Source organism: Aquarana catesbeiana, linkage group LG02, assembly GCF_042186555.1.
Source record: "Aquarana catesbeiana isolate 2022-GZ linkage group LG02, ASM4218655v1, whole genome shotgun sequence".
NCBI classification, from domain to species: Eukaryota; Metazoa; Chordata; class Amphibia; order Anura; family Ranidae; genus Aquarana; species Aquarana catesbeiana.
The window spans coordinates 18,759,306-18,784,206 of NC_133325.1; the positions used below are offsets into that span (position 1 = coordinate 18,759,306).

Here is a 24,901-nt window from a genome sequence, read left to right on the forward strand (position 1 = left end):
AACAGGTCAAAAAAGACCTGATAAAAAAAAGAAGAAAAAAAAATTAAAAACAAAAATGTTTTGAAAACCTGAAGGTGAAAAAACCTTCAGGAGACCATGGCCGCAGACCATGGGCATGTGGAGGAGCATGACGGTCAGCAAGATCAACGGAACGGGTCCCGTTCCTTCAAAGGAGACATTATCTCAAACAGCTACCATATCTTGGTGAAAATAGAAGTAAAAACAAACTGAAACCTCATAGGCAGCAAAGAAGGCCAACGCCCTGGAAATAGGGCCCTCAGGAACAAGGAAAAGGAGAGCACTTCCCACAGACACTGGGAAACATCAGCTGGAAGTCCCGGGTATCTGTATGGAACAAAAAAAAAAGGGATCACTTCAAGAGAGCATAGGAGCTTCAAGTGGGAGGTCTGGATGGGTTGGAGCGCTGAGGGGTAGAAAAGGCCTTCTGGTGTTTCTGACGGACCAGGGTCCAGATCATTGCAGGAGCCTGGAGGGGTTTGGGGACCAAAGTGGGAGGTGGAGGTGGAAGGTCTTCCTCAGGGAAGGCAGCAGTCCCAAGTTACGGATAAAGGCCTCGCATTCATGAAGATCTCTAATGGAGTATTGCGTACCATCTCTTGAGGCTGAGAGTCTGAAGGGAAATCCCCATCTGTAAGGTACTTGGTGAAGTTGAAGGTGCGCTGTTATCGGGTGGAGGTTGCGCCGTTTAGCTAAGGTGATGGGGGACAGATCACTGAATATTTGGATTTTGGATCCTTTAAAGTCAATGTGGTTCTTGTTACGTGTAGCCACCGTGAGCGCCTCTTTACAGTCATAATAGTGGAAGCGGACTATTATGTCTCTTGGATTGGACCCAGGGGGTGATTTTGAAGCCAGGGATCTATGGGCCCTATCTAGGCGTCAATATCTGCTATGTGTGGAGCCAGAGTAACAAAGAGACCCAGGAGGTAGGCACGCAATTCCTTATCATTTATAGTTTCAGGGACTCCGCGGATCCTTACGTTTTGACGACGTTCCCTAGTTTCCAAGTCTTCTTGTTGGATCGGATCTGGGAGACAGTATGTTTGAAAGCGGCATTGTCCTCTTCTAGGACATGTACATATTGTATTATTTCATCAAATTTGTTCTCTAACGTGTCAGTTCGTGAACCTAACTGATCGATTTCCCCCCTGAGCAATTTTCCCAACTTCTTTGGCATGGTTACATATCAGATCCTGTAGTAGGGCCTGTAATTTCAAATCCAGGACTGCCACTGTGACTGTATCAGCAGGATCTGACAAATAGAGACATTTGTCTTGATAAGCCTCCACCAGATCTTTTAAACTGATATTAAAGCTTCAGATTTTTTTCAAAATCACTGCTCTATGCAGTGGTTTTGCACAGAGCATCCCGGATCCTCCTATTCTTGGCTCGTCTGCTGGCGCTCCTGGCCCCTCCCTTTTGCCAAGTGCCCCAAGAGCAGCTACGCTTGTGACAGCAGCAGGAGCCATTGCTGTATCAGCAAATGAGGAGGGAGAGTCCGCTGACAGCCGAGGTTCTTGTTCGCTGGAGGACGATTCGGCTGAAGTAAATATTAGGGAGGGGGGACTGCTGCACAGAGAAGGTTTTTACCTTCATGCATAGAATGCACAAAGGTAAAAAAACCTTGATCCTTTAGAACCACTTTAAGGATCTCAAGGTGCTAGTATACTAATGGCCACACATTCTTGAAGTAATTTAAGAATGATCCATTGAGATCTACAATAAAATTCAGACATTCCTTTCAACCATATACATGTTTTAACCATAGTTATGGATTGAAAAATATGTAATTCATATACACTCTACTTGTAAACAATATGTATAGTAGGTATAAATCATTTAAATACCTACAAAAGTAACTAAGGAAATTATATATATATTTAATTTAGGTTTATGTGAACCCAATGTTTAATATTTGAAATTTCATGATATTTACCTATATAAACCCTACTGTAAAACAATGAGCTTACTTTATAGATCCTTGTAAACTTACTTTATGTATCTTTATAATATTGTATACTCAATAAACTTCTTTTGACAAGGAAAAATATGTAATTCAGTCCATCCACCTCAACCTAGAAGAAAGTAAACATCTAGCAAGCTCTAATCACTTCTGAGACCTGTAGAGACTATTGAAACCCTCCATTAAAGTTTACAATTAAAGGCTGTGTCTCTTTTCTCATACTTTGGTCCTGAGTGTTTATCATAGTTCATGATCACACATTTTTGTGACTATTGAGGAAATTGCTTACCTTGTTGTAGGGGCTGTTTATGGGTGTATACAGATTTTGCTTTCATTTTTTTGTTACACATGTTTTAAACGATATAAGACATTTTTATGTATTTAATAAAATGTTATTTTTATACATCACCGTGTCATATATTATTCCATTAGGAAGTTTCAGCATCTAAAAGTTCCATTACGGGGGCGTGGCCTAGCGTATGGAGTAGCAGGACGTGTTTGCCTGGAGCTCCCGCACGAGTCAAAACAAACGAGGCTCTCAGCCCTTTCTAGATGCTGCAAACAGGTTGGTAATAGGGAGGAAAGGAGGGGGAGAGGGACACCGCACTCCCGAACCACACAACGAGGGTGAAATTGATCGCTTTTTCACCCACTTGGGACAGACACAGCGTGACCCCCCCTCATCCAAGATGGCGCCGGCCTGGACCTCAGGCACACACGCAGCCTCACGGGAGCTGCTTCACAGCGCTCCACATCTCATATGAAAACCAGACAGCGTGCCAGGTCCCCTCCAGATGGATAACGCCTCGGTTCGTTCGGCCTGCCATTTCCCAGACTCACACAGATCCTATGGTGGATGGGACATGGAAGCCTACATTAAGGCCCTCCCTACCAAGCATGACTTTGAAGCCTATGTACAGAGACTTGAGCGTTCATACAAGCAGGAAATCACTGAGTTACGCAAAGATGTAACAAACAGGCTGGAATAAGTGGAGCACGATGTGAAGGAGAATACCTCCACACTCCAAGCACATGAAGTCATTCTTTTTGAACATACATTACAGATTCAGCAACTAATGTACCACCAGGATGACCAGGAAAATAGAGCCAGACGTAATAACATACGTATCCGCGGCCTACCAGAGTCGGTAGAAACTACAGACTTGGCCCCTGCAGTCATCGCTATATTTAACAATCTGCTCCACAAGGATAAAGATGCCCCTCTAGAGCTAGACCGTGTTCACAGAGCCCTTGGCCCTAAGAACCCTAACCTGGAGCATCCCAGAGACTTCATCTGCAGATTACACTTCTATGCGATTAAAGACACAATCATGAAAGCGGCAAGAGTCCAAGACGCCATTTACTTCAATGAGACCCCAGTGTCTTTACTCCCAGACGTCTCCAAACTGACACTCGACATGCGGAGAGCTCTGAAACCCCTCACAAGTGCCCTTCAAGAAAAGCAAATAAAATGTCGCTGGGGTTTCCAATACAATCTTTTTGCATCCCACGAAGGAAAGTCAGCAACATTCCACACATTGTGTGATCTCCCAAAATTCCTTGGAACATTTGAGTTGCCACAGATTCCCATACTGGACTGGCCTGCCACCCCAGGTTTTCAAGCTGCCACAGGCTGGCAAAAGAAGACTAAGAAGAGCAAACGTTCTAAATCGAATGCCTCTAGAGCAGCCGATGGATGACCCTCTGTTCCTCATTCCCTGTTTAACCACATTTTTTCTTCACAGGTTCAGAAGAACCAGAAGAACCAGAAGACGAAGAAGATGGAGGAAGAAACCGAAGGAAGATAGAAGATAGAAGAAAGAAGAAAGAAGAAGCATTTAAATAAAGGAATTGTCAAAAACTGTCTCTTGTCATTTTTAACATTTTTGACAGTTTTTTTGTGAAATGGTAGGGGTACTTTTGTACCCCCTTACCATTTCACACAGGGGGGAGGGCTGGGATCTGGGGGTCCCCTTGTTAAAGGGGGCTTCCAGATTCTGATAAGCCCCCCGCCTGCAGACCCCCACAACCACCGGCCAGGGTTGTGGGGATGAGGCCCTTGTCCTCATCAACATGGGGACAAGGTGTTTTGGGGGGCTACCCCAAAGCACCCTCCCAATGTTGAGGGCATGTGGCCTGGTACGGTTCAGGAGGGGGGGGCGCTCTCTCATCCCCCCTCTTTTTCTGCGGCCTGCCAGGTTGTGTGCTCGGATAAGGGTCTGGTATGGATCTTTAGGGGGACCCCACGCCATTTTTAAAAAAAATTTTGGCATGGGGTTCCCCTTTAAAATCCATACCAGACCTGAAGGGTCTGGTATAGATTTTGAGGGGGACCCCACGACAATTTTTTTTTTTACATTTTGGCCGGGGTTCCTCTTAATATCCATACCAGACCTGAAGGGCCTGGTATGGAATTTAGAGGGACCCCCCACAAGTTTTTTTTTATTTAAATTTTGGTTCGGGGTTCCCCTGTGGGGAATTCCCATGCCGTTTTTATCAATGAACTTCGGACAGGCAATGCATTAATAGACGCGAGTAGTTTTAAATTACTTTTTTTCCTTTGAAATGTCATTTTGCTCTCAGACTGTTCTAAACATGTGCCCCTTTACAGGTATACTATAGACACCCCCCAGGTACAAAATTTAAAGGGATATTACACTTTTATTGTTTCACTTTAAGCATTATTAAAATCACTGCTCCCGAAAAAACGTCCGTTTTTAAAACTTTTTTTGCATTGATCCATGTCCCCTGGGGCAGGACCCAGGTCTCCAAACACTTTTTATGAAAATAACTTGCATATAAACCTTTAAAATTAGCACTTTTGATTATTCATGTTCGTGTCCCATAGACTTTAACGGTGTTCGCGTGTTCAAACGAATGTTTTGCCTGTTCGCATGTTCTGGTGCAAACCGAACAGGGGGGTGTTTGGCTCATCCCTACTCCTTAGTAGCGAGAGATAAAGGGCGATTCGTCCACTATTCCCAAGCCAATAACTGTGGTAGACATCTGGCAAGTACACTCCAACCCCGACAAACCCGTAAGCCAATTCAGGTCGTTAACTCCTTAACTAAAGGTAAATTACTGAACAACTCGGCCATAGCCGAAGAATTCCGCCAATACTATTCTACTTTATATAATCTTACCCCACGAATTTCATTGCCCTCACCTCACTCACAGGACCTCCCTTCATACATACAGGAAACGGCACTCCCACCCTTCCCAACATCCGGCACGGAGGAATTGGAATCTGCTCTTTCCGAAACAGACTTTCTCCTTGCCATAAAAAATCTTAAAAACAGAAAGAGCCCCGGCCCTGATGGGTTTTCCTCATGCTTTTATAAGATGTTCACTCTCCAATTAGCACCTCTATTAGCAAAAGCATTTAATGCCATTGATGGAGGTCTTGCTCCTTCCCCTACTTTGCTTCAAGCCCAAATAGTTGTTATCCCAAAGCCAGGTAAAGACCCCTCCTTATACCCCAATTATAGACCAATCTCCCTTTTGAAAATAGATTTGAAATTATATGCAAAGATCCTAGCGAATCGCTTATCTCCTTTACTGCCCGAGACGATTCATAAGGATCAGGTGGGCTTTGTCCCTGGACGTGAAGCCAGGGACAACACCACCAAAACCATACACCTTATGGCATATGCCCAACGCAACCACATACCGACCTGTCTACTCTCATGTGACGCAGAAAAGGCCTTCGACAGGGTCAGTTGGCCCTTCCTATCTGCTACCCTCTCCCAGTTAGGTTTAGGCCCAAGAATGCTTACATGCATTATGTTCCTGTACTCCAAACCATTGGTACAGTAAACGGCACCCAATCAGAAAAATTCACGATTACCAATTGTACCAGGCAGGGCTGTCCTCTTTCCCCGCTCTTGTTCACCTTGGTAATTGAACATCTGGCCCAAGCTATCAGAGCTAATCCCAACATACACGATATTCAATCCCCCACTTCCCAGTGTAAATTCTCCCTATATGCAGATGACCTACTTTATGTAACCCAACCACATATTAGCATACCATCTATATTAGCTGAGATTGATCGGTTTAGCTGTTTTAGTAATTACAAATTAAATATCACTAAAATAGAGGCACTAAATCTATCCCTGTCGCATGCCACCCTTTTTTCCCTTAAAGCCAACTTCTCCTTTCAATGGCAGACAAACTCCATATCGTACTTAGGAACAGCCATTCTGAAACGAACATCAGATATATACGCCCTGAACTTCAGCCCACTACTAACAAAACTCAGACGCCTCACTGAAACCCGTATGGCCTTACCAATGTCCTGGTTTGGTCGTATGAACGTACTAAAAATGGATATTCTCCCCAAGTTACTTTATTTATACCAAGCCCTCCCAAATGCCCTTCCTGTGGCATTTTTTTCGCACCCTTCGATCCATGGCAATTCGATTTGTATGGCAGGGAAACCACCCTAGACTGAAACATAAACTCCTATGCTCCTCTACCACTAAAGGAGGAGTTGGCCTGCTTGATTTTGAACTCTATCATACATCGACAGTGCTCTCCCGTATCCTGGAGTGGTTCCCCCACCCGCTGATCAAAGCCTCCACCCTTGTGGAACAGGACTTGTCCTCAATTGATCTTCGTGCTCTCTTATGGGGCTATGGTCAGACATACAAATCATTAGCAGGAGTGTCCCCTCTTACCAGAGATGCTTTGGCAATCTGGTATCGTAAGAGGGAGAGTTACTCCTTATCCTCTGAACCGAGCCCTCTCACCCCCCTATTCGACAATCCTGCCTTCCCCGAAGGCAACTCTATTCTAACCCTAGACGATTACAATAGAGTTTCCTTGCCCACAGCCAGACAATTTGTACACAACACTCTAGGTACATTTTTTACAAACCAAATCACCATATCCCCTAAGGTAACATGGCTTACACATCTACACTTGAATACCTATTGTAAACAACTCCACGACTTCAAACAAATCCATAGACCACTGACTGGTTTTGAGCAATTATGCACACTCTCGGAGACTCCTAGACACACCTTATCATTAATATACAAATTGGTTCTGGACCGCGTTCATGGATCCTTACCTAAATATAACAAAACCTGGTCAGAGGAACTCGGGAGAGACATAACAGAAGCTGAATGGGGTAAAGCCTTCCTTTTCACTCGTAAATTAGCCATCTCGAGCTATACTCAGGAAAAAAACTATAAACTAGTATCAAGGTGGTATCGGGTTCCATCCACTCTCAGGATTATATTTCCTTCAACCTCTGATATTTGTTGGAGATGTAACTCAGCGAAAGGTACGTACATTTACATTTGGTGGGAATGAGATGTGCTTCTCCCTTTTTGGACACAAATTTTCCAGATATACACAGATAAATACGATAAACCGCTTACACCCTCTCCTACCATTGCTCTTCTCTCTATACTCCCTGGTACTATTAAATCACAAAAACATAGCCTCCTAAAATTTTTCCTCAGTGCAGGGAGACAGTTGATCCCCAGACATTGGAAAACTATCGTCCCCCCATCCCTTGTAGAATGGGTAAACAAAATAAACAATGTAATGCTCATGGAAGAAATGCAAGCCAAGGTATTAGATAAACAAGCAAAGTTTTCTTTTATTTGGAGTAGAGATGAGCTTTGTGTTCGAGTCGAACGCATGTTCGAGTCGAACATCGGCTGTTCGATCGTTCATCGAATTGCAAACGATATGGGCCGTTCACGCCAAATTCGTATGGCGCGTCACGGCCCATAATTCACTGCGGCATCGTAGTGCATTGCTGGCTGATGATTGGCCAAGCATGCACTATGACCCGCATGCTTGGCCAATCACAGCGCCGTCGGTAGAGAGAGCTGTAATTGGCCAAAGCCAGGGTGGCTTTGGCCAATTATGGCTCAGGGGGTTTAGAACATGCCCCACACTATATAAGGCCGCCTGCACGGCGGCCCTGTGTAGTGTGTTCCGACGTGCTTAGAGAGAAAGAGAGACAGTGTCATTTCATTTGAGTTAGCTATATATATACTGTATTCAGTTTAGCTAGATCCGTTCCTGTTATCTTCCTACTGACAGGCAGGCTTGTCTTGTTACAGTATTTACAGCTACCTGAAGAAAATTGCTGGTGTTCTTTTGATCCTATTAATACCACAGTCAGGCAGCTAGACTATTTACAGTTAGTGTAGTGCTTCCTCCTCACAGTGTTCAGTTAAAGCTACAAGTTAGTTTAGTGTGACCTCTGCACAGTGTTCAGCTAAAGCTACAAGTTAGTGTAGTGCACAGTGTTAAGCTAAAGCTACAAGTTAGGGTAGTACGTCCTCCTCACAGTGTTCAGCTAAAGCTACAAGTTAGTTTAGTGTGACCTCTGCACAGTGTTCAGCTAAAGCTACAAGTTAGGGTAGTGCGTTCTCTTCACAGTGTTCAGCTAAAACTACAAGTTAGTGTAGTGCAACCTCTGCATAGTGTTCAGCTAAAACTACAAGTTAGTGTAGTGCGACCTCTGCACAGTGTTCAGCTAAAGCTACAAGTTAGTGTAGTGCATCCCCCTCACAGTGTTCAGCTAAAGCTACAAGTTAGTTTAGTGTGACCTCTGCACAGTGTTCAGCTAAAGCTACAAGTTAGGGTAGTGCGTCTTCCTCACAGTGTTCAGTTAAAACTACAAGTTGGTGTAGTGTGTCCTCCTCACAGTGTTCAGCGAAAACTACAAGTTAGTGTAGTGCGACCTCTGCACAGTGTTCAGCTAAAGCTACAAGTTAGTGTAGTACGTCCTCTGCACAGTGTTCAGCTAAAGCTACAAGTTAGGGTAGTGCGTCCTTCTCACAGAGTTCAGCTAAAACTACAAGTTAGTGTAGTGCGACCTCTGCACAGTGTTCAGCTAAAGCTACAAGTTAGTGTAGTGCGTCTTCCTCACAGTGTTCAGCTAAAACTACAAGTTAGTGTAGTGCGACCTCTGCACAGTGTTCAGCTAAAGCTACAAGTTAGTGTAGTGCGTCCTCCTCACAGTGTTCAGCTAAACCTACAAGTTATTTTTTTGCGAGCTCTGCACAGTGTTCAGCTAAAGCTAACTGTAGAAGGTTGGTGGTGTTTTCCTGATCCTATCACTACCGCAGGCAGCTAAATAAGCTACAAGTTAGTGTAGTACGAGCTCTGCACAGTGTTCACCTAAAGCTACCTGTAGAAGGTTGGTGGTGTTTTCCTGATCCTATCACTACCGCAGGCAGCTAAATAAGCTACAAGTTATTTTTTGTCGAGCTCTGCACAGTGTTCACCTAAAGCTACCTGTAGAAGGTTGGTGGTGTTTTCCTGATCCTATCACTACTGCAGGCAGCTAAATAAGCTACAAGTTATTTTTTGGCTCCAGGAGGATGCCCAGCGTTTGGAAGGCTCTGATGATGATACTGAGCTAGATGAAGGCAGTAACGTGAGCACGGACAGAGGGGGTGCCAAGAAGGACAGTAATCTGGCAGTCATGCTCCCCCTGCTTCAACATACTGCCAGGTTTGCTCCAGTGATGAGGAGGGAGGGGATGATGAGGTCACTGACTCAACGTGGGTGCCTGATAGGAGAGAGGAGGAGGAGGAGGCACATCACCAATGAGGCAGGATGCCCTCCATGGGCCAGCCTAAGGGCAGCACACTGACTGCATCACACCCCAAAGCTCCGCATGTGCAGGGCGCTGCAGTCTCTGCGCGTTATTCAAAAAGTTCTTTGGTGTGGGCCTTTTTTGAGACGAGTGCATCAGACCGCACCGCTGCTATTTGCAACATATGTCTTAAGCGTATCTCGCGTGGCCAAAACATCTCCCGCTGAGACCTGCACTGAGAGGAATGAAGGTGTAGAATTAAGTGTGTCACAGCCAAGTACTTGTGGGCAATCTGCTTTCGGTACACCGACGTCAGATTGTACCACACAAATTTCCCTGCCCCAGCTGCTGCACCGCCGAAAGAAGTTCGCTCCCAGCCATCCACATGCCCAGCAGTTAAATGCTAGCTTGGCAAAATTGCTAGCACTTCAACTGCTGCCTTTTCAGTTGATAGACTCTGCCCCCTTCCGTGAGTTTGTGGAATGTGCGGTTCCTCAGTGGCAGGTACCCAAACGTCACTTTTTCTCACGGAAGGCGATTCCGGCTCTCTACTGACATGTGGAAGGCAATGTCCATGCCTTGCTGGACAGGGCAGTCAGCGGTAAGGTGCATATTACCGCTGACTCATGGTCCAGCAGGCATGGACAGGGACGTTACCCAAGTTTCACCGCGCATTGGGTGACTCTGCTGGCAGCTGGGAAGGATGCAGAACAAGGTGCAGTAGTGTTGGAGGTTGTTCCATCACCACGCCTCCAAAATGCCACTACTAATGATTGTGACACACCTCTCTCCTCTACCCCCTCCTCTTCTTCTTCCTCCATGGCCTCTTCCTGTGATTTGTCCTCGGTACCAGCGGTGCTCTGTAGGCGTTCAAGGGGCTACGCAAGTACGCAGGCCAAAAGATGCCATGTGGTGCTTGAGCTGGTGTACTTGGGGGACAGGAGCCACACTGGGGCAGAGGTTCTGTCAGCTCTGCAGGGGCAGGTTCATAGGTGGTTGACGCCATGCCAACTTAAGGCAGGAATGGTGGTTTGTGACAATGGCACCAACCTCCTCTCTGCCCTCCGACAGGGACAAATGACCCATGTGCCCTGTTTGGCTCACGTCCTTAACTTGGTGGTACAGCGGTTCTTGGGCAGGTACTCGCGCTTACAGGATGTCCTGAGGCAGGCCAGGAAAGTCTGTGTGCATTTCCGCCGGTCATATAATGCCAGTGCTCGGCTGGTGGACCTCCAAAAGGAGTTTAACCTGCCCAAGATCCGCCTAATCTGTGACATGCCTACCAGGTGGAACTCAACGTTGGCCATGCTGCAGTGGCTGCACATGCAGCAGAGGGCGATCAATGAGTACCTGTGCGACTATGGCACCAGGACAGGGTCAGGGGAGCTTGGTTTTTTTTCCCCATGCCAGTGGGCCATGATCAGGGATGCATGCACTGTCCTGTCACCATTTGAGGAGGCCACGAGGATGGTGAGCAGTGACAGTGCATGCATCAGTGACACTGTCCCCTTTGTCCACCTGTTGGAGCACACGCTGCGTGGAATAATGGACAGGGCACTTGAGGCAGAACAGAGGCAGGAAGAGGAGGACTTCCTTAGCTCTCAAGGCCCCCTTTGACCAGACAATGTTCCTGCGTGCACAGGAAGAGGACGAGGAGGAGGATTGTGTCAGTATGGAGGTGGAGCCTGGCACTCAGCATCAGCAGCAGTCTTTAAGCGATCAGTCCCAAGAAACACATGGACTTGTACGTGGCTGGGAGGAGGTGGCTGCGGACCATGTCGTCCTTAGTGAACTAGAGGACTCCGGACTGAATGCCTCAGCAAACCTATGCTGCATGGCCTCCCTGATCCTGCAAAGCCTGCGTAAGGATTCTGGTATTTGTGGTAACAAGGAGAAGGACCAATACTGGCTGGCAACCCTCCTTGATCCATGTTACAAGGGTACGGTTGAGGACCTTATCTTGCCGTTGCAGAGGGAGCAGAGGATGAAACATCTTCAGGAGGCCTTGCAGAAAGGTCTGTACAACGCGTTCCCAGAGACTGGGAGGTTACAAACTCCTGTTTCTGGACAACGTGTTGCTGAGGCTTCGGGCAGTCAAAGAGGGAGCGGTGGAGGAGGTGGCCATCTGACCGATCAGCGCTCAGACAATTTTTTAGTCCGCAACCCCATTGTATGATCAGTTCCAGCAATCATTGCCAGCGTCTGTTTTACATGGTGCAGGAATACCTAGGGGCAAGATCTGACTTGGACACCTTTCCCATCGAAAATCCTCTGGGTTACTGGGTCTTGAGGATGGATCACTGGCCAGAGCTTGCACAGTATGCAATTGAGCTACTGGCCTGTCCTGCATCCAGTGTTCTTTCGGAACGCACATTCAGTGCTGCTGGAGGCTTTGTAACCGATCACAGGGTGCATCTGTCCACCGACTCGGTCGATTGACTGACCTTCATAAAGATGAATCAGTCTTGGATCACCACCAGCTACCAAGCACCTGATGCTGATGTAACTGAATAATTTTTTTGGAAATCTCAAATCCCTTCAAAGACTGCCTATGCTGATGCTGAGTGACTATCCTGAGTAATTATCCTCTTCCTCCTCAATGATCACGCTGATAGCTTGTAAGAACATTTTTGGTTCTGGGCACCGCCACCAGTGCCTAAGGCCCAATTTTTCAGCCCCTGTTTAACAGGGGTGTGTAATTACAATTTTTGATGCAATACTTTGCAGCAGGGCTCGTTCCTGCGTTCCAACTAGAGTATCTGTGAGGGGTTGCAGTGTTGTGGCACCAGCACCGGTGCCTAAGGCCCAATTTTTCAGCCCCTGTTCAATAGGGGCATGTAATTACAATTCTTGATCTATTATTTAATAGCAGGGCCCATTTCTGCACCCACCAAGAGCGAGTGAGGACTTACAGTGTTATGGCACCAGCACCACCACCACCACCACCAAAGGCCCAATTTTTCTGCCCCTGTTCAACAGGGGCATGTAATTACAATTCTTGATCTAATATTTCACAGCAGGGCCCTGTTAGGGCTTACAGTGTTGTGGCCACAACAACACCTAAGGCCCAAATTTCTGCTGAGTATATAGGGCAGGCCCCTACTTTCAAACATCCAACTTACAAACGACTCCTACTTACAAACGGAAGGAGACAACAGGAAGTGAGATGAAATCTACCCCTAGGAAGGGAAATACTCTCCTGTAAGAGTTAATATGGGAAAAACATTTCACCTTTCCACTGATGCTTTATCACCAATCCTTGTTTCACAAAAAAACCCAAATTTTCAAAAAACATTTGTCATTGGGACAAAAAGTGAGGTGAAATCTTCTGAAGAGGAGCACAGACAGCAAATCAAATGTCCCTTTGTTTTCCAAAAAGCTTAAAAAAGATTTTTTGGCTGGAGCTAAACACGTTAAAATGTACCCGTTCAAAATTACAAACAGATTCTACTTAACAATAGTGCAACAAACATGAAATAGGTAATAATAACCAGAAATAACAAATAATCCCAGTGTGGCTATTGCAACTAGAAAACTGTAGTACAAACAGGAATACAATAATAGTGCAACTAAAAGTCCAAAACAGATTAATTATTATTGTATTCCTGTTTGTACTACAGTTTTCTAGTTGCAATAGCCACACTGGGATTATTTGTTATTTCTGGTTATTATTACCTATTTCATGTTTGTTGCACTATTGGGTCTCCTCTTATAGGCAACACTAGTATGGATTCACTGATTTTTCCACGTATATAATCACTTTTTTGTATTATTTTAGAGTGTTAGCTATTTTCTAGTACCTACACTCCATACTTCACATATAATCACTCTTTTATATTATTTTAGAGTGTTAGCTATTTTCTAGTAACTACACTCCATACTGTTTCATTTTACTTTTTTTCACCAATGTATACTATATTGACGGTAGTTAATGGGATATACTAGAACAGTCCTGTTTCACCAAACACTTTATTGTGCATCACTGCTCTCCAGACAGACATTCAGGCGGGCTTTGCTCAATAATGAACAAATAAAAATATATTATTTTCTTGCTCTCCCAGCGCCACACTTTATTTTTGTTATTTCACCACAATTTTGTCCGATTGTTGTGTTGGCTGCTTCTTTTTCACGTTTTGGGTTGGCGCATTATTATTTTTAGATTTGCTTGAGATTCTACTTAACAACAAACCTACAGTCCCTGTCTTGTTTGCACCGCCTGTATACTGCTGTTCAGAGTATATAGGGCCTAGTGGCCCCACACCTTTCCTTTTTTTAATTTGGGTGCGTTGTCCCCCTTAATATCCATACAAGACCCAAAGGGCCTGGTAATGGACTGGGGGGTACCCATGCCGTTTGTCTCATTGACTTTCATCCATATTGCCAGGACCCGACATTATATTAAAGCAGTTTTAAATGACTTTTTTTCCTTTAAAAAAGACATTTTGTGAAGGGACTGTTCTAAGCACGGGAAACATGCGCCACTTCACAGGCATACTATAGACACCCCCCAGGTACGATATTTAAAGGAATATTTAACTTTTTTTTTTACTTTAAGCATCATTTAAATCACTGCTCCCGAAAAAACGGCCATTTTTACAACTTTTTTAGCATTGATACATGTCCTCTGGGGCAGGACCCGGGTCCCCAAACCCTTTTTAGGACAATACCATGAAAATTAGCCTTTAAAATGAGCACTTTTGATTTTGAACGTTTGAGTCCCATAGACGTCAATGGGGTTCTAACGTTCGTGCGAATTTTTGGTCCGTTCGCAGGTTCTGGTGCTGAACCAGGGGGGTGTTTGGCTCATCCCTAATTTGGAGCAACTGGAGGCATTACTCTGCTTCAGACAAACTAAAGCATAGGCTCTCAACGTTAAATGTAATCTGAGAGTCCAAACATCCCTATAATAGGACCCTTATACATCTGAAAGTGATGCTAATACTAGGTCTAGGCTCGCTGTCCCCCCCCTCCCTAAATATATACTTGTACTTGGTGTACCGGAATGCCTACTGTTAGGCCCCGGTCTTATTCATGCTTTTTTCTGTTTAAACTTGTATTAAAACAATAAAATTTTTATTGAACCTAAAAGTCCCATTACTCTATTTTTGTTCTATTCAAATCGGGATGTGTATTTCGGCTGATATACGCCATTCTAAGCTTTACAACTAATAACTCCATTGATTATTACAAGTTTTTTTGTAAGAAATGTTCTACCTTGAGGATGTGCTTTGAAAATAAGAAACCAGATGAAGAAAACATTTATTTTAAGTTGTCCCAATAAACTTGGATAACATATTCACCTATTCTTCAATACAGGAGAGAAAGGACATTGTTCCTATTTGTAGATTACTCACATCCCTCATAGTATTCAAACATCAACAGACCTAGTCTCACCTATTGCTGGAATGTCCTACAGGGCTCCCTCAGAGTGTGAGCTGAAATAATGTAAAGTGATTCCTCTCTTTACAAGTCACACACCTTGCACCATATGACCATTCCACCCTGTGGTGAGATGTTATGGGGCCATGTCCAAGGCGTCTAATGACATCAGGCCACAAGGGCAGCGACATTCACATACAGTTCAGGTGGCCAGTGCAAAGTGGACCTCTAGAAGCTAAAGCCAATCTCAGTGTCACTAGAGTCCCTCTGCTGGAAAAAAAAGGGAGGACCATGAAATGCACCTCCCCCTAGACTAAGACAATAAAATCACACACATTTACATTATTTACAAATGTGATTTCCACTGTTACGTTAAACTCAGTCAATGTCATCATTTATATATGTAGCACCCTGGAGTTTAAGCAGGGATGCTCCTCACAAATTTACTATCCAGGAGTAACTACTGGTTGATTGTTAGAGATCTATTGATTTCTCCCTAAGTTTGGCCTTATTGTACTTTGCTATTCTACCACTAGGTGGCCGGGCACTTGGTGGTACTAGATATGAGAAGGACAACTCAAGGTCAGGTTATGGGTATGGGGTATCTCAGCCAATGGGGAGGGGTTTTCTTGAATTCCTTGGCCTACTGGGAGAGCCTATATATTTGGGTGGAGTCAGGTGATCTATGTTCTGTGCCACCTGGACGGCTGTCTGGGTGGACGTGTGTCATGTGCCCTGCACTGCTAGGCCAAAAACTGGGCCTATCCCAGGGGCGTATGGCTGCTAGACTGTCTGAGGGCCTATCCAGAAGCAAGAGAGCAGTGCAGGGTTGGGATTGTGGCTTGCAGTCCAACCAGAAGCAACGGTTCTGCCCGCCGGAGAACCTGTCAGTGGTCAGAGGTAGAGGAGAAGCTGTCGCCACTAAGTGACCAACCACCTTATTAACAGGGACCACAGTGAGTAACTGAAGCAAGTACCAGAGCAGCATTCTCACCAAACGGGCATGGTGGAGAATCGGGAAACTTCAGGCGGTGATCAAGTCAGGGACCCAACCAGCGGAGGTGATGTTTGCAGAGCAGCCTTGTGTGTCAAGCCATGGACCGAGCAGGTCATTGGGGATGAAGCTTGAGAAGTATCTGGAGTGCCAAGCTAGGGACCCAGCAGGGAAACGTGGGTGACAATTGAGGGAGATACCACTGTAAAGATTGGAGGAGCTCAAGGGATTCAGAGTTAGTGAATCAGTGGATCTAGTGAGAGACCGGGAGGTCAGTGTGTTGAAGAACTACAAGGAGAAGTTGTAGTAAAGCTGAAAGAACTGTTACGCTTTGAGTTAGGAACTGTTAAAGACTATTGCCATAGGAGACAGCATTCCTGCATGTGCAGATGTTGTGCCTTGCTGGGGCCTTTCCCTACACGGCTGTCCTCCTATTGAACTCTTGGGGTCTGTCAATTGAACTTGCAACTACTTAAGGGGGTCCTGACCCTAACCCTCTTGCCCCCTCATAAAAGATTGTAAGAGAAATAAACATCTCTTTTGCATTCAAGAAGTGTCTGACGCCCAATAACTTTATCCATCTTACACCCACTATGCCTCACGACCCACCACATAATGAAGGAAGTCGGCTATCTCTGGCCCTGAAGGTTCTCATTAGACTGAAGGAGGCCGGAGACCTTGCTACATATACATATTTATATATGAATCACTGTGAATCAGAATCAATTTATGTACAATGGATGTAGTATTAAACTCAAAAACCGACATGCATTATATATTTTTTTTAATTTCTTATCTTTATTGTAAATTTTTCATCACTTATCACTTATACAGTTTGTACATAAATTACTTATTTCTAACACCTTACATATGGTCAAACCACAGCAAATTCTGAGTTTTTCTTTTTTTCTTAGTATTTAGCCACAAATAATAACAACATTCTTCATAAACATACAAATAACAAAGACAAACAAAAGAGGGAGAAAAAAAAACAATAATTTTTTTTTTTAACACCCAACCTCAAGCAAATCAATTAACTGTTCCATATCCTGCCCAACATAGTATTCTGTGTATCTGCACCTTTATAAAAAGTTACCTCTGCCAGCTGCTTAAGTCATCAATTATTTCTCTACCCACCGATTTAACCCACTACCTCCATTTTCCGTCTGGTACTATATTTACTATCCATAACTACACTTGGCCGCCCTTCTAATGATCAGCGAAAGCCAGTGAGGATGGGGCTAACCGTGGAACCGAAATCCATGGTTTCCACAGTTTGTACAGGTAGTTGGGTATGCCTCTGTTACAATAGATCTGTTGTTCCTTCAAAATATTATCGTTTACCTGAAGGCGCCATTCCTCAAAAGAAGGTGCACTCGGAGATGTCCACCTTAGGGCAATTAGCTTTCGTGCCATAAACAATAATCTGCTAACTGGTATCAGAATCTCATGGGGCATAAGTTCTTCATCAAGGTAGCCCAACAGGCAAATTTTTGGGTCCTTATGGATATATGTATTAAAGGCTTCATTAATTGTATTCACCACCTCTCGCCAATATCTGGCCAGTTTAGGACAATTCCACATCATATGTATTAAATCAGCAGGTGATTTTTGGCACCGTGGACAGTCCCGGGAATCACGCCTGCCCCACTTAAATAATTTGACCGGTGTTCTATATACTCTGTATATTATAAATAATTGTCTCAAACATTGTGCCGGTGACAATAAAACTATGGGTCCCCTTTCTAATACTGTTTGCCATGTATCATCTGAAATATCCCCTATATCTAGCCCCCACCCTCTTCTGCCCAGGCTGACACCCCCATCTTGATATGAACTTGTGAGTTGGCCATATAGAAATGAGATCAAGCCTTTTTTTTCAGCCATCCGTGCTAATAAAGTTATAAGTAGCATTGGTTTTATTACTTTCTTTTCCCCTTTAAATTGAGATTGAACCGCATGTCGTAGTTGTAAGTATTTAAAAAACTATGATGGGGTAAATGAAAAGATTCTTACAAATCATGAAAGGAGCATAGAACATTATGTGAATACAACTGGGATATATATTGAAGCCCCTTAGAGTGCCAGCTTTCGAATCCCTCCAGTTTACCTAGTTCTTTATATTGCCTATTCCCCCAAAGTGGTGAATACTCCGAGGCACCTTCAAATTTCATTATACTCCTCATTTCCTTCCAAACTCTATTCATGAGTGACATTGTTGGGCCCTTACAGGTATAAACAAAGACTCCAGATTCCAACTGGGCCAGGAGGTTATAATAAGAACTGTTACTTAACAGTAGGGTCTGTATAGGGTCCTCCCACTTCACAACTCCCCAGCCTGCAAAATGCTGAAGCTGGGAGGCTATGAAGTAAAGTCTGGGATGAGGTATTGCCAATCTGCCCCCATCCCTTTCTCTCTGGAGGATTGATTGCCTAATCCTGGGATTTTTTCCCTTCCATAGTAACCTTCGGAAAATTGATTCTATTTTTTTGAACCATTTGAGAGGTATCCATATCGGTGAGTTGTGAAAAATATATAGTACTTGAGGGGCCCAGATCATTTTTATAAGATTTGCTCGACCCACCACCAATAATGGCAGCTTAGTCCATGGCATGCTCTTTAGGTTGAATTTAGTAAGAATATGGGATAAATTATCTATCAAATAATTTTCTACCTTGGAATGTATCATTATTCCCAAATATTTAAATGATAAAACAATTTTAACCTGAGGAACCTCTCTTAATATGGACAAACTAGGGTTATCTAAAGGGAGAAAGAAAGATTTGTCCCAATCAATGACATATCCAGAAAGCAAACCAAAATTTTGTATAAGTGCCATTAAAGATCTTAAAGATTTATCTGTATCCCCAAGAAAGAGCAGAGCGTCGTCTGCATATAGTGAGATTTTTTCATTCCTCGTTCCTTCTTATAAATCCACAAATAGATTCTGATTGTCGGATGGCTTCAGCCAGGGGTTTGATGGCCATTGCAAATAACAGAGGAGACCCTGTCTAGTTCCTCTGTATAATAAAAAAAATTCAGATACCATACCATTTATTTGCATACAGGCCCTTGGGGCAGAACATAGCATTTTAATCCACTGCATAAATCTTTCCCCAAGGCCGAATGCACCCATCACTTCCCACAGGTAGGTCCACTCAACGCTGTTGAAAGCTTTCGTAGCATCGAGTGACAAAATCGCTCTCCTCCCAGGGTTATCAGATGGTAGTTGCATATTTAGGTATAGCCTCCTCAGGTTAAGTGCCGTAGATCTTGTAGGGATAAAGCCACACTGATCTTTATGAATCAATCCCTGCATGTGTTTATTTAGTCTTGTTTCCAGGACTGTGGCCAGAATCTTAGCATCCGAGTTCAACAATGATATCAGGCAGTAAGATTCCGGAGCCAGAGGGTCCTTTCCAGTTTTTGCTAATACAACGATACAGGGATCCTTCATAGAATCTGGAAGCTTAAATGATTCTAAGGCTTGGTTGAGAACCTTCAATAGTTCTGGAAGCAAAACCTCCCCATGATGTTTATATACTTCTGAATGTAGGCCATCAGTACCCGGCGCCTTATTGTTTTGGCTTTCTGATACTGCCCTGACCAGTTCCTCTAAGGTCAGGGGAGCATCAAGTTCCTCTTTAGAAATTACCGACAAAGAGGGGAGTTTTATTGGATCTAAAAATTCTTTTAAGTCTTGTCTTGGAATATTTTGTTTTATTTTGATATAGGTTACTATAGAAAGAAACAAAAGATCGTAGGATTTCATTCTGATCTTGAAAAATATGTCCCCCTGCTGTGCGAATAGCTGAAGTAAATTTGGTATTTTCCTGAGATTTTGCAATTACAGATAGCATTCTACCCGTTTTTTCACCCTGCTCAAAACTACGACATCTGGACAAAAAGCCAGACCACGCAGACTTGTTCATAGAGATCTGTCTGTATAATGATTGTGCATCTTTCCAAGCCCTACGATTAGTGATAGTGGGGTCCTGAATATACTGAGCTTCTTTCTGCTGTGCCTCAGCTGCTAACAGGGATTCCCGTTTCCAGCTAGTTTCTTTATAAACACGAATGCCCCGTACACAAGGCTGGATTTTCCGATGGAAAATGTGCGATCGGAGCGTGTTGTCGGAAATTCTGACCGTGTGTGGGCTCCATCGGACATTTTTCATCGGATTTTCCAACACACAAAGTTTGAGAGCAGGCTATAAAATTTTCCGACAACAAAATCCGATCACGTCAATTCCGAACGTGTGTGGACAATTCCGTAGCACAAAGTGCCACGCATGCTCAGAAAAAATTCCGAGACGGAACAGCTCGGTCTGGTAAAATTAGCGTTCGGAATGGATACAGCACTTTCGTCACGCTGCAATGTAAAAAATGGTTTAATACAGCGCACTTTCTTCTTTATAATGTGAGAAGAATGAAGTAGTTTTGTTGCTCATATTCACACAGACTTCTCACAAACTTCTTTCTTTATTATTTATCATGATTCCCTCAATATATTTTGATTTGTCACATCTGACCAAATTTCTTTTTTGTTGTTTTATTATTTTTTTTTTTCAAGGCTGTTTTTTTTTGGGGGTTTGTATTTTTTTCAAGGCTGATCTTTGTTTTATTTTATTTTTAGTTTTACTCCATAATATTTTTGTGTGTGTTTTATGTGTCAGGTTACCACAACACCATTATTATCTTGTATTATTTAATCTCAAGGAGATTGCTTGGTGTTGGTGTCCCTTGTTAATTTCATATTGTATTTTTGAAATGTAGCTGAATCCTCACAAACAAACTGTCCTTTTTTAAGGAAAACACACATAGGCGAGTATAATTGAAATAAAAAATCCTTTAATAAGGGCTCAGAACCAAACAAAGAGGGAGGCAACGCTGGAGAAACATCATAAATTGGCGAAGCCTTGGACCCCCAGGGCAGACATCAATTCTTTTACTGGAAAATTGGTGGCCTGAGGAGTCCATATCTAAGGGAGTTAAGTCTGGTCCAGAAGTCCCAGAGTTCATGAAAGCAGCAGATGACATCTATGTCCCCAGGCTGTGGTACTACAAGAGCCTGCATCCTTTGCCAGACCAGACTGGACCCAGGGTCATCACTCTCTGGTCTTCTTTCCATACTTCCTTCCCGGCTGTGGCTCTGGTGTTGGAGATGTGGCAGGAGTAGGAGTAGGACCTGGAGGAGGAGGAGGAGGAGGAGGAGTAGGACCTGGAGGAGGAGGAGGACTATGTGTGAGGTTACAAATGTGGGTAGCACATGTTATTTGGCCCCTCAACCCCTTATTGAGAGCTTCCAAAATTAAGGACTCACATAGGAGTCGTTGGCCCTCCTCCATCTGCAGCATTTTGCAGGAAGTTATGCCAGCAAAGTCCTCCTCCATGCTGTGGGGGCTTCTCAGGGCCTCTGTAGCCTTCCAAAAGAGGCCTATAGCAGCCTCCTCCAGGTTACTCCTCTTCCTGCCACTTTGTCTTTGAAGGTGTAGGGGAGGGACCTGGATATCAGGCAGCCTGCTTGGCCCGGCCACCTCCTGGTTGAGACTTCCCTGTTTTCTGAAAAAGGGACGTGGTTTTAGTTTTTGCATCATCAATCACAATCATAAATTAGTACTCCTAACTAACATCTAGTTAACATCATTGATTGGACAACCATGAAGATTTAGAGGAATGCTATACCTGCCTCAAGCTGGGCTCCTCCACATGTTGCTGCCTGGAAGGCCCAGGTTGGGCTTCAGAAGCCTCAGCTGGGAGGGAAGAAAGCCTGGAAGGAAGATTGGAGAGTGCTGACCTGGGTTCAGTCTGACCTGCCAGAAAATGCAACTTGTCATAGTACCACAGCCTGGGGACATAAATGTCATCTGCAGCTCCGGATCTCTGGGAATCCTGGAACTTCTTGTGCTCCCTTAGATAAGTGCTCCTCAGGCCACCAATTAGGATCTTCAAATAGGTGATGTCTGCCGTGGGGATCACCGTCTTCACAAATTCCAGCAATTGATCCAGCGCTGCCTTCCTCTTTGTTTGGTTCTTATATTCAGGGTGGTTTATCTCCCATAGACAGGGCAGCTCCCTGAACATATCAATGAAGATTGGCATAAAGTCCTTATCTTTCAAGATATCCATTTTCACTGCAAGACACAACACAAGACAAACCCTAATGTCAGCCTAAAGTCTTCTAAACTTGTGCAAATACAGGACTCAATCTAGAAGCAGTATAGGCCCAAATTGTAAATCTTACCTTCGCAATCACGATCGGCGCCTCCGTTACTCCTTCCTCCGCTCACAGATCATACGTACTACGCACGCAGGTTACGCTTTATAGACATTGCGCATGCATGAAACTCCATCCGCCCCTGACGTTCTTTATAGTCTATTCCCCGCCCCTTCTCGTTCGTCGCAGTGGGGAAGAGCACATGGCGGAGTCAGAGCAGGTGTCTGATAATTACACCAACGAGGAGGATGAGGAGGAAAGCCCGGAGGCAGAAACGTCCCGATCCAGAAGGAGACGATTTAAGGCATCAAATATGTCCTTTGGGGAGATGTTGGAGATGGTCGACATCCTGAAGAAGGCCGACTATGACGGGAAGTATGGACCTTGCCCCAACCCCAATGTCAGAAAGGCTAAGATCATGGCGAAAGTGGTCAAAGTCTGCACCGGAATTTCGGGGTACGTCGATCGAAAAATCAGCTCAGGAAGCGGTGGTCGGACCAGAAAGATCCGGAGAGTGCTGCAAAAAAGTAAGTAGTTGTGCTGTGTTCCTAATCTTTTTGTGTTTATTACGTTCGTGCTGCTCCATGTGCTTTTCTTAACTGTTATCCAGTTTAAAATGTCAACTTTCATGTTCATGGGCACATTATTCGTTCGTATCAAACATTTTTCTTTCGGCCTATAAAACATCATTGTTTTGGCCATATGCATTTGCCCAGATTTTTTAGGGCCTACTTGTGTGAAACTAGTTTGGTTGTGTAGATGGGTTTGTTACTAGAATGAAATGCAAACTAGATTCTGTATAAGGAGAGGACACTCAGCAGCTGTTTACACATCTGGACACAGGAGCACTAGTGTGGGACACAAGAACACCCTTTTTATTAGGGGGCCCACACAGGTGCTCCAGTGTATACTATAGGGGTGTCTCCATCTGTGAAGCTTGTACAAAACAGGTAAGTATTGAAGCTTCACAAAGGACAAGAAAAATGCAACATCTTTGAACTCTGCCAAAACAGACAATTGTACCCCACTTCCAAGCAATGTTTCATATTTATAGTTCTTCCATCAAATATCTGTGTGCTAAGTAGACCTATTTTTTTTTACATAGGGGAGAAAAGACTCGGAGGACACCCCTCATCCGAGGAGACCAGAGACCCCCCCACCTCTGGAAGAAGGAGAAATCCACCCAGAACAAGCAGAGCAGGAGGAGGAAGACGTGGTGGAAATTGGCACCACAACAGGTGAGTGTCTGCGACCACAGGCTCAGGTAAGAGATGGATGCTGGCATATTTATAATACATGGTGTTTTTTGGTTTCTATCTTTTTAGGTGATCGTGATGTTGTGGATCCAGATCCTTTCACCACGGAAAGTGCACAGATCCTGATCGGGGAGATCATGGGGTATAATAGGGACTTGGAAAACATCAAGAAAAACATCAACGATGTTCTTCAAATAATGAAGAACATCATTGATGTTTTAGGGTGAGTTTAAAACCCCTCAAAATCCCTTTGATTTTTTGTGTGCTAAAAATTTTTGAAATTTTTTGACAAATTTGAGAAAAGCCAAATTTTGAAGATGCACACAGTGTGTCAACATGTGCTATCTGCCATCACGGGAGATCAATGGACTTGTTTTTGGGGTGCAATCCCTTCCTCAATAATCAAGTAGCTGTGAAGAAGGGGTTGCACCCCCAAAACACGTCCCTTAATCCCCCGTGATGGCAGGTAGCACATGTTGACATTCGTAAATTTGTGTGCATCTTCAAAATTTGGCTTTTCCTGGGGTGACTTCACCCCATCTGAACGCAATATCAAACACAATTTGTAAACACTCATGTCTGATATTGCCTTCAAGTTCTACCAAATGTGAACTTTGTAAGTTCAAGATTTGTGTCTTTCTTGTTGGTTTTAAACATGCCTGTTTTATCTTAAATGGACATTTCTACTTTTTCTAATGTGACCCCAAAAATTGTTATACAACAAACATGTTGGTTTGTTTTAAAAACCTTTTCTAAATGCACATGTGATTGTGCTGGTATTAAAAAAATTGTTAATCAAGAATGTGTGGATTATTGTTTCAATGCTCCAACACTTTTGTGGTGCTCTAATTGGTGTTTTCTGTGACAATGGGTGTTATTTCCTAAGGTAAAATCCAAGTGCAATTGTAGTGCAAAGTGTCTTTGCCTTTAGTAAATAACACCCACCAGTGCTTTGTAAGGTTACACAATCACGCCATTTTCAGGACTCATCATATTTCAGGGTCAGCTAAAACAAACACAAGCATGTCACCAAAGATTTGAGTAGTTATTTGTTTTTTTTATTTGAAAAAGGTTTCAGACATTGTCTGGCATATTGATAGCCCCCCTACCCGCAAAGAATTCAAGGTATCTTATCCCAACATCACGGGAACTCAGGGGGGGCAAGCCAGGACGGCCACTTTCAAGCGCTGTCAGGGTTGTTTCATTTTGAAGTCCAGCCTTAGGCCCAACTGAGCCAGCATAGTTGGCAGAATGTTGCCGTAAAAAGTTGTGTAGAACACAGCATGCCAGGATAATATGATTCAATATGATTCAATTTGTACTCCGCCATGTGTATGGGTGTAAGAAATAGGCAGAACTGGCTGGCCATAATTTCAAACGTGTTCTCCACCACTCTTCTGGCTCTGGCCAGCTGGTAATTAAAAACCCTCTGGTCCGGGGTGAGGGTCCTTATCGGGAATGGCCGCATAAGATGGTCCCCCAGTGCAAACACTTCGTCAG

At 44.0% G+C, this 24,901-nt stretch overlaps 2 protein-coding genes across 2 annotated transcripts in view; both read left to right on the top strand.

Moving 5' to 3' along the window:
• LOC141126683 (uncharacterized) overlaps positions 1-24,901 on the top strand; it is a 640,228-nt gene that overhangs the window by 251,037 nt on the left and 364,290 nt on the right. The window lies entirely within an intron of this gene.
• Positions 2,848-24,901, top strand: part of LOC141129606 (vomeronasal type-2 receptor 116-like) — a 113,668-nt gene continuing 91,614 nt past the window's right edge. The window contains exons 1-2 of the mRNA XM_073617705.1: positions 2,848-2,952; positions 3,049-3,503. Of these exons, the coding sequence (XP_073473806.1) occupies positions 2,848-2,952; positions 3,049-3,503 (560 nt within the window). The remainder of the gene's footprint in view (positions 2,953-3,048; positions 3,504-24,901) is intronic.